At 41.1% G+C, this 17,679-nt stretch overlaps 2 protein-coding genes across 12 annotated transcripts in view; both read left to right on the forward strand.

Annotated features, from left to right (window-relative positions):
* LOC119549385 (cyclic nucleotide-gated cation channel beta-1) overlaps positions 1-6,592 on the forward strand; it is a 74,774-nt gene extending 68,182 nt beyond the window's left edge. For 4 of the 8 annotated variants that reach the window (XM_037857427.1, XM_037857430.1, XM_037857433.1 and 1 more), the window contains 5 exons: positions 105-254; positions 1,907-2,074; positions 2,350-2,587; positions 3,251-3,396; positions 3,466-6,592. In XM_037857427.1, the coding sequence (XP_037713355.1) occupies positions 105-254; positions 1,907-2,074; positions 2,350-2,587; positions 3,251-3,396; positions 3,466-3,776 (1,013 nt within the window). In that variant the 3' untranslated portion in view covers positions 3,777-6,592. The remainder of the gene's footprint in view (positions 1-104; positions 255-1,906; positions 2,075-2,349; positions 2,588-3,250; positions 3,397-3,465) is intronic. The other 4 variants (XM_037857428.1, XM_037857431.1, XM_037857425.1 and 1 more) reach the window with 3 other exon arrangements.
* Positions 6,593-7,056: 464 nt separating this feature from the next.
* Positions 7,057-17,679, forward strand: part of LOC119551001 (filamin-C) — a 28,076-nt gene continuing 17,453 nt past the window's right edge. For 2 of the 4 annotated variants that reach the window (XM_037860050.1, XM_037860052.1), the window contains exons 1-6: positions 7,057-7,203; positions 10,841-11,153; positions 13,728-14,378; positions 14,754-15,059; positions 16,557-17,293; positions 17,359-17,614. In XM_037860050.1, the coding sequence (XP_037715978.1) occupies positions 10,917-11,153; positions 13,728-14,378; positions 14,754-15,059; positions 16,557-17,293; positions 17,359-17,614 (2,187 nt within the window). In that variant the 5' untranslated portion in view covers positions 7,057-7,203; positions 10,841-10,916. Of the gene's footprint in view, positions 7,204-10,722; positions 11,154-13,727; positions 14,379-14,753; positions 15,060-16,556; positions 17,294-17,358; positions 17,615-17,679 lie in introns of those variants that run through there. The other 2 variants (XM_037860054.1, XM_037860051.1) reach the window with 2 other exon arrangements.

Here is a 17,679-nt window from a genome sequence, read left to right on the forward strand (position 1 = left end):
CTAAGCCCAGGCCAATCGTTTTTGGCAATTCTCACTGGTTTTTGTTCCAATTCGCATTCTCATTCTACTCCAAATCGAATCCAATCCGATCCCCCCGGATTCAGGCGAGGTGGGCAAGGAGATGTACATTGTGAATCGAGGACGATTGCAGGTGGTGGCCGACAACGGAAAGACGGTGATGGCCTCCCTGAAGGCCGGTTCCTATTTTGGCGAGATTAGTATACTCAATATGGGCACCGCAGGTAAAGAACTTGGTAAATATCCCGTTTTAGTGCGACAGGCGGAACAATAACGATAACGTAACTACTACAACAACCTTCCAAGCCCAAAAGTCCAGAAAAATGATAAACCGAAAGAGTCTCTTAATCAATAGACCGTACACTCACACACGCTAGAAAGCCTACATCGTATCTGTGCCTATGTGTGGAATGTAATTGTCTGTAATTGTGCAACTAAGTGTTAACCGGAGTCCCCCGATCCTAACGAGCAACATATAGTTTAGAGCCCCCGAATACCCCAGCACATATGTAGCCAAGCACTCGAATCGATTTTGATGAAATTTACATTTTAATTTATTAATACCATACGGGGATATACAAATTTCTGTGAATTGCTTTTTCTTTCGATCGTTTTTTGCAAGTTTAAATTGTTCATATTTTTTTGCAGCAGCCCTAAAAGTATGCAACGAATTTTTATTGCTCACCGTTTTCACAGGGTTGAAAAATTAATGAATGTCAAATGCAATTATTGCACCTGCATGCACTCACACGGGTCTCTCGTTTTCATTGTTACCGACACTTTTATTGTAGGCATATATATATACATATAGGTATAAAAGTATAAAAAGAAAAAAACGGTCGCAATAATTGCGGTTGCGGATCGAAAAAACAACAATTTACTGAACTTTATATGGCTTTAAATTCGCGTAATAGTTGGCCAGCCAAGTGTGAAGTCGATTCATTGAGTAAATTCAACGCGGAGCATAATTAAAGGGATTGCGTTCCAGCCAAATGCATGTGCGATATCTGTTCGTTGCATACTTGAAGGCGTCATCGCTGCCGTGTGCCATCTAATTGAGTTTGCCGAAGAGCAAGAGTGGCGAAAGCAACTCAATTTGCAGGCAAAAGTTAAGGAGGTGGCCCAAAAGTTTTGCACTAAAACCCCCCATTTGGCACCTTACACCCCCCACCACCCCGGCAATTAGAGATGGCAAAATCGAATTGTTTAAAGTTCTTTGAGTTTCTGCATGATTTAAGCATTATTCTGGCTAAGTTCCATTCGTACTTTCTCAACGGTGAGAATTGTCCACAGGAATTTATCACCGAAACGTAATTTCTTACGCTACTTAGTCGCTCTCGCTATCTCTGTCTTTGTCTCTATTTTAATCTCTCTGTCTCTATCTATCTCTCCATATATTCTACTATATAATATATTTGTCTCTGAGTCGATGTTGTTGTTGTATTGCTTTGCCTGGACGTAATTTAAACGTTTCTCCACACGTAATTGTATTGCGAGTTGTGTGATTTCAATTAAGTATACGACCCGTTAACACAAGCTACTCCCACGAAGGATTCTTCTTGCTGAAAAGGGGGGATGCAAAAAAAAATGCATGTACCGAATTTGGATATAAAGATTTTAATCAGAACATCTTTTCGGTTGATCCCATTCAATATTTACTTGCTATTTTCCCCCCACCCAATAACATCCATATTGTGGGGCATGCAATTTTAATGTCTTTGTGCGCCCAAGTCAACAAGAAGAATCGACAGACACACACACTGACTCGAGAAACACACACACACACAGACTCACTGCGGGAAATGCTTTTTTGCAAGACCATTAAACTTTTCTCTTTGCGTTGGCAAACATTTGCTTTGCCAACTTTCCCGATGCGAAACAAAAACAGGCAACCGACGCACAGCCAGCGTTCGCTCGGTGGGCTACAGCGACCTCTTCGTCCTGAGCAAGAAGGACATGTGGGACGTGCTGAAGGAGTATCCGGCGGCGCGTGTTCGTCTGGAGTCGATAGCCGTCAAGCGGCTGGAGAAGTACAAGAAGGCCCCACTGGAGAAAGGTAGGGCACTTGTCTTATTCGTCCCCCCTCCTTTGCATCCCAACCACCCAACCCCACAATATATCCAGAAGAACCACCAGAATCCCCGCCCAAATACAAATACCACTCGAAATTCAAAGATACCAATACCAATACCAAATACGAATACGAATACGATTGCCCCAGAATAACACGATTCGATTGTTTTCGCCTTCCGTTCCGTCTTTCCTTCCTTTTCGTTATCGATTTCATTTGCGTCCGTTTCCGTTTGTGAACGATTTTGGTTTAAAACACAGTCAAATACTTTAATGTAGTTGCCATGGGCCGCTGTCAATCGACGCCCGGCTTGGTGGAGAGCTGTGGGCGGACATCTCTGGAGGAGATGTGGTTGCCACCGGCGACGGCCACCGCGTCCTCGCTGATGCACCACCACCAGGTGCTACAGCAGCAGCCACATCAGGCAGCGATTCAGCAGCAACACCTGCCACACCGCCAGGAGTCAACGCAAACCACCTCCCAGACGCACGGCTACAGGTGAGATTAACGTCAATAAAAGCGGTCAAAATAATAGCACAGCATTTAAGTGGGGCTGTTGTCAATACATTACATTAACCTTTATTGGTTTTTATGTCTGGCAGTATTTTTATCCAAATATACATACATTTTCTAGGTATAGAGTATTTGAAGTTTAACTAGCGGAAGAGGAAATAGGATAGGATTTCTTCTTGGGGGGTGCCACACAAATCACTAGGGTTTTAAAATCGCTTTTAAGTGTCGTTTTAGGTATCTAAAAGTATGCAACCATATATCTTAAACTCCAAAGTACGGTTTTCCCTTATTCACTGCATACTTTTAGACACCGAAAACGACTTTTAAAAGCGATTTTAAAACCCTAGTGATTTTTATGGCACCCCTTAATATGTTGTTATAGCTATAAATGGTTTGGAAAAAAAATATTTTTTAGTACTCTCAATACTCTACATTTAAAAGGGTTTATGGATTTCCAAAGGGTTTCACCTTATTTCCAATGGTCAATCTGAGCACGAACATATTTTTTAAATGAAATCAAAAAAGGTTTATCTTTTTTTAAGATAATGTAGATATTTTTGGGAAATTGAATAATTGAGCTAATATTTTGACCACCCTTTTCCCTGCATCATCTTTAAAATTACCCAATCTAACTTATAATCCTTGAAGTCCCCGCAGCTATGCCGATCGCTTGGTTCGGGCCACCGACTCGCCCAGATCGGTTAACCCCAGTGCCCATGGATCCGAGGAACGACCACGTAGTCGGACGACTTCGCACCACTCGATAAGACCCCAATCTCAACCCAGCCACACGGGTAAGCACGTAAACAAACAAAATATTATGAAAGGATAACACATTATAACCATATGAACCCCAAATTTAGGTCACATTTGCGATTCCAGTTCGCAGTTGGAGTGCTATGGGGCGGGTGTGGGTGGAGCTGGAGGTGGAACCACGCCCCTTCTGGGCTCCCACGAGGTTCTCGAGGACGAGATCAAGAGGCTGAGGGAACGACTGCATACGGTGGAATCGGAGAATCAGGCACTGAACACAAAGCTCTCGCAGCAGCAGTGGGATCTGGAGAATAGACTGGCCGAGATCGAGATGCAAATCTGCGGAGTGTCGTCCACATCCAGCGTGGATCCCGAGAACGAGACGGAGGAGCTGGAACGGAACAGAGAGAGTATCATATAACACGGGAGCGTGCTGCCCCATCAGGCGATCGGTATGGTGTACATATCATGTTCCTCATGACTCCACGATCATCATTGATCATCCGCCAAACTGAGTGCATCCGGCGATCTGGCGATCGGGCGATTTGGATCATTAAACCGCATCATATCGCATATATCTCTCGCCTCCCCAATCTCCCACTCTCTATCTGTCTCGTATTTGTGTTTCTCCCTCTCTCTCTCTCTCACTCACTCACTGTGTTTTGTATTTGTGTGTGTATGTGTGTTATGCATGCAATCCAAATTGCCTTACTAACGAAAAAATAAAAAAAAATAAAATAAAAAATAAAAACATACCAGGAGCAGCAGCAGCTATACGGCAGCAGGAGGATCGGAAGAATCAGGAGACGGAGGATCAGGGGCGCCCACTCGAGAGTGAAACGGGGACTCAGACCTGTGCCAAGTACTTCTCGCTTTAGAGAAGCCCGAACAGAGAGAGAGATAGAGATGGGAGGACTGGGCGCCAGATAGCCCCCAAGATGTTCAATTAATATCTCTTATGATCCCGTGACACCATAAGTAAAATAAAACCCAAAATGGCACTGCCAAGGAATATTGTCTGTACATAGAAATGGAAGAAATTCAGATCAAAATATACGCAAAACGATTGTAATTGGTTAAGTTATGCACAGCGGGTCGGAGAAGCTTTAATAGATAATCCGAGAGAACTTTTTCCAGAAGCCCTAGACAACTTGTTACCCAAACACTTACACTTTTTCCATACTAAGCTCAGAAATAGATTGAGATTTACATAGATATCATTAGGCCTAGACGCTCTTCGCTCCTTTTAATGGTTACTAAACCAAACCGAAACGGGTATTCGAATTCCCATTGTAAATACTTTCGCTCTAGGAACTCAATTAGCATTATGGTCAATGACATAAGTATGGATCATCCGAAAAAATAACTAAATGATTACTTTAACTCATGAGTGTAACAAATGAATCGTATCTATTGTAATATTTGCTAATTGTAATTCAAAAAAATAAAATTTACTAGATGTGTATATGGGAAACGATTTACTTTACAACTGAAAATAATGCATAAACAATTTATGGACAACTAAGTGAATATTTGCAAAATATTTGTACTATTGGAAAAGAACTGCCAGAGCATACACCACACACTCGAAAAACTATATTAATAATAATAATAAACATAAAAGAAAACTCGAAGAAAACGCTAAAAGACATTAAACTATTAATAAAACCAATATTAATGAGTAGATATGTCAAAAAGAAAACACTTTTAATGCAATATTATATTGTACTACTGTCGTATATAGTATCTACATTATACATGATCTGCATTATACTTGATATGGTAAAAATTTAAAGGTCTAAATGTATTTAACTTTAGTTAGTTGCCCCAAAAGCCAAAACCAATGCTGAAGATTGTAGTTGAGATAAAAACTAAATATTAATTTAGGCAAGAGGGTTCTGTAGCAGAACGCAGAACGCAGTTCACGAATCCCCATAATATGGGGGCTGCGATAAAGAAGAAACAAGTAATTTAGCTGTAATTCTAGTTATACCTAGTTATACCATTAGATGTGTACCAGAGAAGACCAAAAAAGATCGAGTCTCGATCGATTAAGAAAATTGTTCAGTGTCAACTCCCAAAATATTAAAAAACCACAAACTGAGTTGATAAGGAAATCTAATAATTATATAGCTAACTCGAATAAGAACCTAAACTTTTCAGTATGAGCCAGGATACGTTTGAGTATCTGCCGAGAAAACGGAATCTGGAACGAAACTCATTTCATGCCAACAATATAAAGGCCAAAAACTTAAGCTCGAATTTTGTTAGGATTTTTCTTAGATTTTTATCAACGAGGTAAACCTATTTTCCTTTTTCTAGAAAACAAATAGAAGGAAATTCTTTTTCGTATTTTTCAACCTAATTACTTTTTGGAATATCATATAATGGATTAAAAATTAATTAATAATTACAATAAACATTAAATGGGGTTTCATCTAAGACAAAGCTTATACCGAACAAGAAAAGTGTTAAACGGAAACTTGTAAAAGTTTATCGGAGTTTTTGATTCCTTAGTTAGCCAATTATTGCCAAAGTTAAAGTTGAATAATACAAGTATAACTAAATTAAACTACATTTTTATGGCTTATTAGCACGCTTATCGCAGGGCAGAGGCTCTGTTCCTTGTTAGAATTATTCCTTCTGATTTCTTCAATGTTTTCCGTTAGAGCGCGTATAGACATATATCTATTTGTTATTGAACGTAAAATACAAGGAACTACATCGATTCGGTTGTGTTGTTGACGCCAGGAGAGGGTAAAGTAGGTGGCGAGTTTGAATGGCTTACATAATGATAATTTTTTAAATTATTTGATGCATTGATATCTATGAAACAAGGAAAAGAAAACAAAACAAGAACGTTTAAAGCTTTATTTTTACTATAAATTAATTAATTAATTTATAAGAACTAAACGGTAAATTAATTCAGCATTGACTTCATAGCCAAAAAAAACACAGAGACACACCAAAGTTCTCAGATCAACGGGCAGGAAAAGGAATTTTTAAAAACGGTCACTATATAAATCAGATCAGATCAGAAAATGCCCCGATTTGCAGCAGGTAAATCGAGCTTATCGTGCGAGAGTTTCAAAGCCGTTTACATTGCTGAACCACTCTGAAATCTGAAAAGGGTAAAATGAAAAACCAAAACAAATGGAATTATAAAGTAAAACGACAAACAAAAACCAGAAAGAAAAACTGAAATACAAATAAAATCAAAACAAAACACAAAAAGAAAATTCTTAATACATGAAAATCGTGCGTTTCATTTTGCTTCGGGGGGCCAATACCTAAACCCAACATATCGTAATATCCATCGACTCATCCATCCACTTAGGCCGGCAATCGTTTGGTCGATCGAATGCAACTGCATGTCGTAATCAATGGGATCTGAGAAAAAGCCGCAAAATTGTTCAATTACAAAGGCCGAAACCACACACTCATCGGATTGCCGACGCCTGCAATTAACGAGCTGGTTGAGTAGTCGAGTCCATTAGGCCAACACTCCACTCCAATCGAATCTCGATACTCGGTTCTCTGGTCTCTGGTCTCTGGTCTCGAGAACCAACTAACCGCTTTGCTAAGCGGAAACGTGGCACCTGAGCGAATTGGGGGCCCAAAACAAAAGCGCCAACAAAGCGGTTAAGCAAAACAAGCCGAGATCGGGCCAAAAACGATGACGTCGCCGGATTCCAATTCGAAACTTCCAGTGCAGAGAAGAGCTTTTGGCCCGATCGTCAGTCTTATGTCTGCTGCCAATTTCAGTCGTTGTGAGCAACTCGTGCGCGCTAGACGTGTTTTTTGAACCCCAAACGCTTTTAAAACCCGCTCGAAGGCGAATCCGAAGTGTAAGCAACAAGTGCCAAAAGGGAAACAAAACAAAAACCAGGCAATCGTACACTCATATAAGTGTGGTACATACCCACACATATCTGTGCTGTGCTGAGTGTGCTACTCCCCCCCCTGACTTTTTAATAACTTCTGATGCCGTCGTCTAACGTTAGCGTTAACGTTAACTTTAACTACATATTTATTTTTTTTATGAATCTTCATGTGTCTCGCCGTTCGCCTTGTGTTTAATTTCGAGTCTATTTCTCTGTATTTCTCTTTGGATTCGAGTCTGAGTCTTGCGTGCCGAGCGTTGTTCTAATTTCGAGCTGCTGCTTAAATTATAAGGGGCTATAAGTCTATATATATTTATATAATTTCGTGCGGAATTTGTGCTAAACACGTGAACGGGCCGCGGGGCGTGTGAATTCGCAAGAAAAGCAACACAAAAACTCGGCCGCCAGCATAAATACCAAAAGTCGCAGTTATAAGATATTCAGATTCAGATATCTGGCCTAGCCCATTGCATAATAGGCGAATGCGAGGGGAAGCGAAAACAAAAACAAAAAAAAAAAACCAACAACACTACAACTAAAACTAAAACCAAAAACCGAAAGCGAATCTGAATCTTAGTCTGGGCTTGCGTCTGAATCTGAATCTGGTTTTTCCGCTGGCGCTGTTCGATTGGTTTTTAAACTGGCTAAAAACCATTTTCAATTGTAATTGCTGCGGCTTTTAGGCGAATAAACGAGGCAGAGTAATGAGCAAAAATTAAAAAACAAAAGAACACACACTCGTTAATGTACATAGACCAAGAAGGTTTGGCTTGGCTGCGCTTTGGCGACGCCTAACGGCATTAATCAAAAGACTGAAGACACAAACTTGGCAGTGCCTCAAAAAGAGCTCGCAATACATGTGCACACACACATAGCCATCCGTATGTGTGAGCAGATCGTTTGGAGGGTTTTTCTATTTATGACGAACCGCCATATAAATGCTGCCAAAAATAAACGCTTGTTTGCCATAGAAGCGTGCGCTAATAGGCCATCTTTTGACTTTGAGGCGTGGCCCTCAGCCGCTGGGCAAGTGTTACAATCGCATTTGGCCAACAGGAAGTGGAATATGTAATATCTAATGGCGAACTAACAGCCCACTCCCAGTCGTTGAAGCTCACTTAAAGAGGAAATGCCATTCTAACTAGACATGGCTTCATTCTGCTCTCAGACAATAAAAATTATACATTAAATGTTAGAGCTTCCTTTGGCAGGGAATCTGTATAATATTTGGCATTTTTTCAAATCATAAAATATTTATCTTAAATAAACTGGCTTAAAAGTCTCTAGGAAAAAATCAAAAATATATTTCAGAGTCTAATAGGAAACCAGCTAAGTAATCCCCTCAATTCGTTCATATACATATACTCCATTCATTTTTCAAAGACCAACCGAAGATGAGCATTTCGTAGTAAATTCCGTAACCATCCATCACCATAATTATGGGTATCACCTCCACTCCAGTTAATCTCATATATTTCAAAGTTAATGACGTTGTCATAGAACATTTAACCAAATATATTCCCACAGCAGAGACCCAAACAGAGTTGTAGCTAGGCAGCCACCACAGAATCATTGAGAAATCAATGGCCATTTGGTACACGGTTTTGGCACAAATCAAACTTGAAATCGCACCCACGTCTAGAACGAGGCGTTGAACCACACCATGTGGGTGGCAGTCGCGATGACGACGACTACGAGATTTCGCTGGCTGAGTGGGTTGGCAAGGCAACAACAAAAAGAAAAAAGCGAATATATATTCGGACAGCAAACAAATCGAAAAGTGTAAAAAATGCCAGACACCTACGTGCACATCGCATTCTGTGATATAGATACAGCGATATACACACCGATATTTGCCTGTATACGAAGTCATGAAGTTTTGGCCATTACGTAATGCCCTAAACTAGGTGTGCTGGCTGGCCCTCTTCTACCAATTTAAGTCACGACAACACTTTCGATATTTGCCTGCTGACCAACTGAGTAAACTAAGGAGCGGATTGGTCATTCCCAGTCCCATTCGCATCACCATTCCCCTGAGCAATTCCACACTATCATTACCATTCCCATGACCTTGCCTCGAGCTGAATATATAGAACTCGGTGAGGAGTGGAGTGGACTTGGGGGTCTCATTCCACTCCAGTGGCGAGTGCAACTAATTAGGTTCATTGCCAATGTCAAGTGTCAGTAAATGACATCAGCCGCGGGATCACTCATAAGTTGGAGGAGCAATTCATTTATTTCCACTTTTTGCTGTCCCCGCCAGTTAATTTATTCGAATCGAGCAACGCAGTTTTGTCACTGAGAAAAAAACAACAAAGCCAGGGGAATTTGTCATCTGTGCTTAAATTAAGTACATTGGATGTAATGGATCAGCTTAACAAAAAAATATTAGGGTTTATATGTATAATTAAGTTAAAGATGGTATCAGTCTGTATTTAGGTCAAATGAAGTCAGATTAGTAGAATAGATACCATCAATATTTATTGTTAGATAGGTATTGCTAGCTAATATTGTAACTAATAAATCAACCTCCAAGTTTGGTATTATTTTCTCGCTCTGTACTCTCCTGTAGGGGCGTTAAAAAATGTTTTAGCCACAACTCATCGCTGTGCCCAGCAAGTGATGAGTGATGTCATCTCAGAGTTGTTTACCTCTCCGAAAAGTGTTTGTCAATAGATAGTATTTGTTTTTGAAAATCTGCATACCAACCTCGCTCAGAACTGGACATGCTATGATATATGTGAGCTGGCGCAACTGACTTTTTGGAAACGCAACCGGATTTCCTATAATTAAGTTGGTTAGACAGTCTTTTGACGCCTCGTTGTCTTTATGACACGGTGTGGAATCAAGCCAAAAAGGCCAACCACTGTTTGTTCGTTCAAAAAATGCCAACTTTCGGTTTGTGAAAATCGTTAAGGTAAAAGTGCGACAAGTGAAAACGGCCAGACAATTGACAATTGATCGTGGCAGATTTCATTACGGTGATTATAGCCATTATCATCGGCGGTGGCTCCCACGTTTACACACATGTTGGCCTTCTAGCGTGGCGTTTGTGAAAGACTTGCTCAAACATCAACAGTCAACAGGCAACAATCAACATTCACAATACCACAGCACTGCCCACAAGATCTGCTCGCTTTTGCCGCGGCGAAATTCCAAACTAAGTGATTTCTGTTATTTTTCAGACTCTTTTTTTTAAACTTTTTTTGTTTTATTACTTTTTTGTTATTTTTGTATTCAATTTTCCTTTTCGCCCGCTTCGTTTTGGCTTGGAAGCGACGAAACCAGTTTTGCTTTATAGCCAGATTCAGAGATATTCGCAAACACACTCACTCACACATTCGCAGGCGAACCCCCCCCGCATTTTTGTATCTGCTCTCTGAAGCTTTGAGCTTAAACCATGACGTCATCGTTTGTTTTGGCCAGGCCAAGAGAGCAGAAGCCGCTCGCGGATCGAGCGACTGAAAACTGAAATTCCAGTTCGCTTCGAGCAGCGAGCGTGTGCAAACGAAACTAAAACTGATACTGAAACCGAAAACGAAACAACGATCGCGATCTGATCAATAGTAAATTCTTTTGTCCGTCCATTTCCCCCGATCAGTGTTTGAACGTGAGTTACACCTGTGAATACATATGTGCGGCAAGTCGCAGGCGAAGTGCAGTGACGTGCAGTGAAGATGGACGTCAAGGACATTAAGGGCGCCAAGGTGACGCACGCGGGGCTGCTGAAGCACAACTCCGATGGCAGCACCGAGACGCAGAAGATCACCCACGCCGGATTGGTGGCCAGGAGTCCCGAGGGCACCGCCGCCAAGGGCATGAACATCCGGGGCAACGAGGACCTCTGGGTGGAGATCCAGGCGAACACTTTCCGCAACTGGGTCAACGAGCATCTGCGCGAGACGGGCATGCAGGTGAGTTGCAGATACATCTGTATAGATATAGATACATTCGCTAGTACCCACTCACTTACGTAACACTTTCTAACCGACTGAATACCTGCCGACTGAATGTCTGATCGATCAAGCGCGAAAAACAATTACCCAATCAATGGGCCGGCATCGTTGAATACGGAATTCGTAGAACTATCGATGAAGCAGGGCCTGAGAATAGAGGGAATTAGATCTGGAATTTTATCCAGGAAATGATATCCAATAGGTATCAAGAAACAAAGATTTATTGAAATTTAGTTGGTCAGCTATTAACAAAAAGATATATTAAAACAGTCTTAGTTTCTTGAATTTAAGATGGAAAGTAAAACTACTTTATACACATCCCAAGAATTTAGTACCACGATAAAATAAATTGGAAACTTTTTATGGTTGGTTAAACTTCTAAATTAGTTGTAATATAACAAAAGGATTTAATGAGTATGTCAATTTAATCAACTCATATTATAATTAATTTATTTAAGACTATTAAACACAAGAACAAATATAAAGGTTTATATATGGGGATAAAGTCTATTAAACATGTTATTTTTCTTTAAATGCCCAATGCTTTCTTAAATCAAGGTTTTCGATTAAAGTAATATACGAATCCCAGTCCCATTTCAAGCTATATATGAACTCATAAGAAGCTCTTGGGCAGGTGACAAAGCCGAACCCGTAAATAATATCAATCCCCATCATAAACTGGGGCTGCGGGCTCTTCCGCGAGTTGCCTTAAATGGCCGGGCTCATAAAACTCGGCTCAAGCGCCCACGCAGAGCGGAAATTACATTGGCAAGTGGCACCAGCTATTACAATTACAATAATTCCAAGAGTACTCACACGGATTTACGTACTGACAACAATGCATTTCATTTGTCCAGGGACTTTTAAACTGTCAGTCGCTTGGATTTTCTCACACGCACCGCACTGAGCGACCTGAACCAACCATATTTGGCCGGTTGAATGCCAAGGCCGACGCATCGAATTTCCATTACCAGTTACAATACACAAAACAAGCTAAAGCTTTTGTCCGCAATCTTGCCCAGTTTTGTGTATAATTTTCGTGTTTTTTTATGGCAGGGCCAAAAACGAATGCGATGAGCAAGGCTGAAGACCCCAGTAAACAGCGCTAATTGAGAGCCAGGCCAAAGTGACCTGGCTCGCGTCTATTTGGGTCACCAAACCAAAACGAGTCACCAAAGTTTTTACGCTGTTTACAATTCTAGTTCAGGCGTACTTGTGAGACAAATAATATTGCAATCGACTTTGTATGACAAGTGCATGCACAAACAAAGGGTACGATTTTAATGGAAGATGATGTGCCATACACAGAAAAAATATCTTTAAGATACTTTTTTTAAATGCTTGTTTTTTCCACATGTAAAGCTATCACTGTTGCCAAACATATTCGACTTTATTTGAATCTTTAATTTAGTGTTTATATGTCAAGCTTATTAAAGGTTTAATTTAATAATCCCAGTTCCATACAATTATATTACAATGACAATACATTTTTTGATATGTATATGCATGTTGGGTAACATGCAAATAAAAATGCACGTAAAAACGGGTGGACTATTCCGACAGGTGAAAATGCAACTCCCTCCGAAACTCAAGTTCATGTCGTAAAAGCAGAGGCATCTTAAAAATGTAAAGGTTGTGCCGCGCAGAATAACAACCAACGACAAATAACAACCTGCGGTAGCTTGTTAGAGTTCCATGGCGCAACTATGTGCGAGATTTTTATGGCATCCAATGAATATTTTCCTAGGCGCAAACAAACAGCAACAGACACGCGATTGTCTCCGTACCCAGCTCTCCAGCCATCCAGCTTTTTAGTCTTCCAGTACCCCCGGCTGAATGCTGACAGCCAACAGATAAAAAGCTTTATGTCAAATGCTTAAAATCGCGCACAATTGGTTGCACCCGGGCGGAGAAAGCCGCTCAGTTCCGAGCCCAGCGAACCTGTTGGGCTCCCATGTTCCAAGACTCAAGTCTTGAGATTGGAGCTCCAAGTTCCGAGCTCCGAGCAGGCGGTTTACCTTGTAAAGTGGGCCAGCAGTTGGCGGAAGGGGCGTTGATTGCTCATTAGGAAGGCTGCCTGTCAAGCGGCCTTCTTGCATATGGACAGACATGGGAGGGCGTTTCGCACGTTTGCTAATCTCCGTTGGGAACTGCGTACGTATGTACACAGGTACTACATCAAGTCATATGATTCTAACAAATATGTTTTCATAGAACTTAAAATTTTTATAGTTGCTAGCGAGATTGTTTTTCTTACTTTGGGGGAATACTTAAATGTAGAAAATCCTTCAAAAATAATTGAGTGTTTACCCACAATAATAAAATAGTTATTCCTCACTGACTACGATTATTATTACCTATAAATAAACAAAAAAGAAATATTCATACCTCATATTATACCTTTAAAATCATTATTTCCTTCACCCATTACCTTACCTATTACTTTACCTATTTACTTCTCACCATATTTCCCATTACTGTTTTTAATGACAGAGCGAACCTAATGCAAATTTCTATTGTTTTTCTTTTCAGGTTCATGACTGGGCCACGGATTTCTGCGATGGCACTTGCCTGTGTGCTCTGGTGGAGAATCTGCAGACGCGTCCACTGAAGCCCTCGTGGAATCGCCGACCTGCCAACCAGCATCATTATCTGGAGAACGCCAGCACTGCTCTAAAGTCCATTGAGGCGGATCACATCAAGCTGGTGAACATCGGCAATGTGGACATCGTCAATGGGAACATAAAGCTGATCCTGGGCCTGATCTGGTCCCTGATCGTACGCTACCAGATCGGTCGCAGTAAGTTCCCGCCACGCAAACTGATGCTGGCTTGGCTGCAGGCCGCTCTGCCGGATTGCAGGATCACCAATCTGACCACCGATTGGAATAGTGGCGTCAATCTGGCGGCGCTTCTGGACTACTGCCAGCCGGGTCTTTTCCCGCATTGGCGAAGCCTCGATCCCAGCCAGAGTGTGCGCAATTGTACCCAGACCATGGATCTGGCCCAGCGTGAGTTTGGAGTCCCCAAGGTCCTGGAACCGGAGTACCTGGCCTCCCCCTGGCTGGATGAGCTATCGGGCATGACGTACCTCTCGTACTTCATGAAGCCCGGCGGTCCCGGTTACAACGCCACCATGCGATGGGTTAACACCCAGGTCAAGGATTCTGTTAAGAACTTTACGGTGAGTTGATGATAAACCTATAAAAAAGTTAGGAGATGGGCTTTAAAGTACGTTAACCAAATTATTGGTGTTAAGCAACAAAACAACCCATAAAATATTGAATTAAAACACCTATTGTACATTTTAGAAGTCTTAGTAAACCTATTTTTTTTTTTAAAATCTCTTACGAACATATAACTTTTTTAACTTATAATAAAAGTAATAGCAAATAATAATATTTATGGCTACAATTTTTGCGTGTATCTTTTGAATTTCCTTAAAAACAATATAATTTACATGTGTATGCATGGCATTAAATACACATTAATAATTATTACCATTATCTTTCGCCAACCAATAAGAAGCTTAACATTTAATTGCCATTTAATTTTTCAGACCGACTGGAACGATGGACGCGTTATGTGCGAAATTATTAAGGGACTGGGCGGCTCGGCGCCTGCACCGGAAAAGCTCAGCACGGATCCCTTCCACTTCGAAAACAATATTCGGAAGGCGGTGGACGCAGGTGCCCGGCTGGGCGTGCAGCCCATCCTGACGGCCAAGGACATGGCCAACCCGGAAGTGGAGCACCTGGGCATCATGGCCTACGCGGCCCACCTGCAGTGGGTGCCGCCAAGGCCGCCGCTGTCCGACCTGGTCACCGTCTACCTGGAGAGCACATCCGGTCGGGTGGGCGAACCGGTGAGTGCATCATAAATATATATGATACATATAAGCCTACAATTGCCAACAAAACTTTAGTACATCCATCACAAGTAAATGGGTTCTTTAAAATTACTTCATGTTTATGGCTAAAAATGCGAGATATTTCTATGATATAACATTTCATCATTATCTGAAAATTTGTTAAATTCAACTTAAAACAAATTTTTGAGTTCATTGTTAAAAATTTGTTTTTATTATTATCTAATTCTTTGAATTTAAATATACAAGGGTGGTCAAAAGTATTTTCACAAAAAAAAAGTTAAATATATTCATAATTTGAACTTACATCTTGTTAACTTTGGCATCAATCGAAATGTAATTTAAATGCCGTTTGAATGATACAATACATTTCTTAACACATTCAGTACTTATTGAAAAGGACGAATTTGTGTGAAAATGTCCTTTTTGAACTTTTTTCCTCGACTTGAAAACTTAAATTTTTTGATGCAAAAAGTGTCTTCAAACAAAAATTATAGTAACTGCAAAAAGAATTTTTCAAAAATCATTTTGCTTATATTTTTTATGATTTTTTGAAAATGCTTAGAAACATGCATTTTTGGCATATTTTTCTCTTTTTCATACAAATTTTTTCCGACAGTGTCACCTTTAAAAAATCATAAAAAATATAAGCAAAATGATTTTTGAAAAATTCTTTTTGCAGTTACTATAATTTTTGTTTGAAGAAACTTTTTGCATCAAAAAATTTAAGTTTTCAAGTCGAGGAAAAAAGTTCAAAAAGGACATTTTCACACAAATTCGTCCTTTTCAATAAGTACTGAATGTGTTAAGAAATGTATTGTATCATTCAAACGGCATTTAAATTACATTTCGATTGATGCCAAAGTTAACAAGATGTAAGTTCAAATTATGAATATATTTAACTTTTTTTTTGTGAAAATACTTTTGACCACCCTTATATACATTATTGTTGCATGTGGGAGATTTTCGTATAGTTTAAACTTCCTCAATCTATACCACTTCTATCTATACCACAACATTTAATTATTTGCTGAACATTTTATAAATTCAACTTAAAACCATTTTTTAAGTTCATTATTAGATATTTGTTTTTATTATTATCTAATGGTATCTTAAATATACGACTATAAGCTTACAAAGGATTTATTATAAAGCTATATATCCTCAAACATTATCCTCAAATTTTATTAATCCAAATTAAACCCATTTTTAAAGGCAATCTTTAGAGTTTTAACTTTTAATGCCACATTTCATACAGTTTTTATTAAAGAATTTTAGCTTTTGAATTGATAAAGAAAATTATAAAAATACAATGCACTTAATTTGAGTCAAACCCCAATCTATCTCATGCTAAATAATATATTCAGCCCTTGCCGAAAGCAAAGAACACTTTCCACTTGAACTGTACTATTGTTCTGATTGCAACTGTATAAATATACACATCTGCAATTTCGAGTGCTGTGCGTAAATGTTTAATGTCCGATTCACACGCAGACCCACTTCCGCGTGGACGTGATGTCGCGGGACATAAGCCTGAGCTCGGTGCGCTGCCACGTGGTTCCTCCGTCCGGCCAGCCGGGACAGCCCGTGCGCCTCAATGCCCACGGCGAGGGAGCTTATGTGCCGGAACGCTATGGGATGCACGAGATTGTGGTGGAGATCGGCGAGGACAGCCTGGGCGGACACTTCTTCCGCGCCCTGCCACGCCTGCTGCAGGTGGCGCCGCCGGGAATGGCGCCCTGCGCCCTGGGCAGTCTCGTCGAGGTGCTGGTCAATGCCACCGGGGCGCCCAAGACGGAGGACATCCTGGTCACGGCGGTCTCGCCCACCGGCATCTCCCACAACTGCCCGCTGAAGAAGATCGACGAGGGACACAGTGCCATATTCAAGCCGGACGAGGCGGGCATCTGGGAGATAGCCATCACCTACCAAGGTCGCCACATCCAGGGCGGACCCTTCACCTGTGCCGTGTTCGATGCGTCTGGAGTTTCGGTCCATGGATTGGATGGAGCCATGCCCCTGAGGGCGCACACCTTCGAGGTGGATGCACGCGGAGTGGGCGTTTCGGGGGAACTGCATGTGGACATTGTGCATGACAAGCATTCGCTGGTCTGCTCCGTGGAGAAGATCGTGGAGAACAAGTACCGAGTGACCTTTATGCCCAGGCAGAATGGAAAGTACCGGGTGTACATCTACTTCAATGGCTACGATGTCAAGGGATCGCCATTCATGTGAGTACATTACGATTCTATGATAGGTTGTAAATATACCATATAACAAAATCCTAATCTTGCAGCATGCGAGTGGGCACCAAGGGCAGATCTGGAAAAACACGTAGCAGTCCGCTTCATGACAGCAAACACCGTTCGGAGAGTCCTTCGATGCACTTCATCTCCACCACGAATACCCGGCACAATGATTATCGGAACTCCTCCTTATCAAGGCACAATACGGCTGAGAGAACGAATAGCTACTCCCCGCAGTATTCGCCCAAGTTGGACACCACCGACTATCACAGTTCGAGTTCCAGGTACTATAAGCGGGAAAGCGAGGTGAGTAAAGGTCAGGGGGCACAAGCATGCGGCATGGGATTTTCTTCCTCATCACCAAACCCAAA

This window comes from Drosophila subpulchrella, chromosome 2R (genome assembly GCF_014743375.2).
Source record: "Drosophila subpulchrella strain 33 F10 #4 breed RU33 chromosome 2R, RU_Dsub_v1.1 Primary Assembly, whole genome shotgun sequence".
Taxonomy (NCBI): Eukaryota; Metazoa; Arthropoda; class Insecta; order Diptera; family Drosophilidae; genus Drosophila; species Drosophila subpulchrella.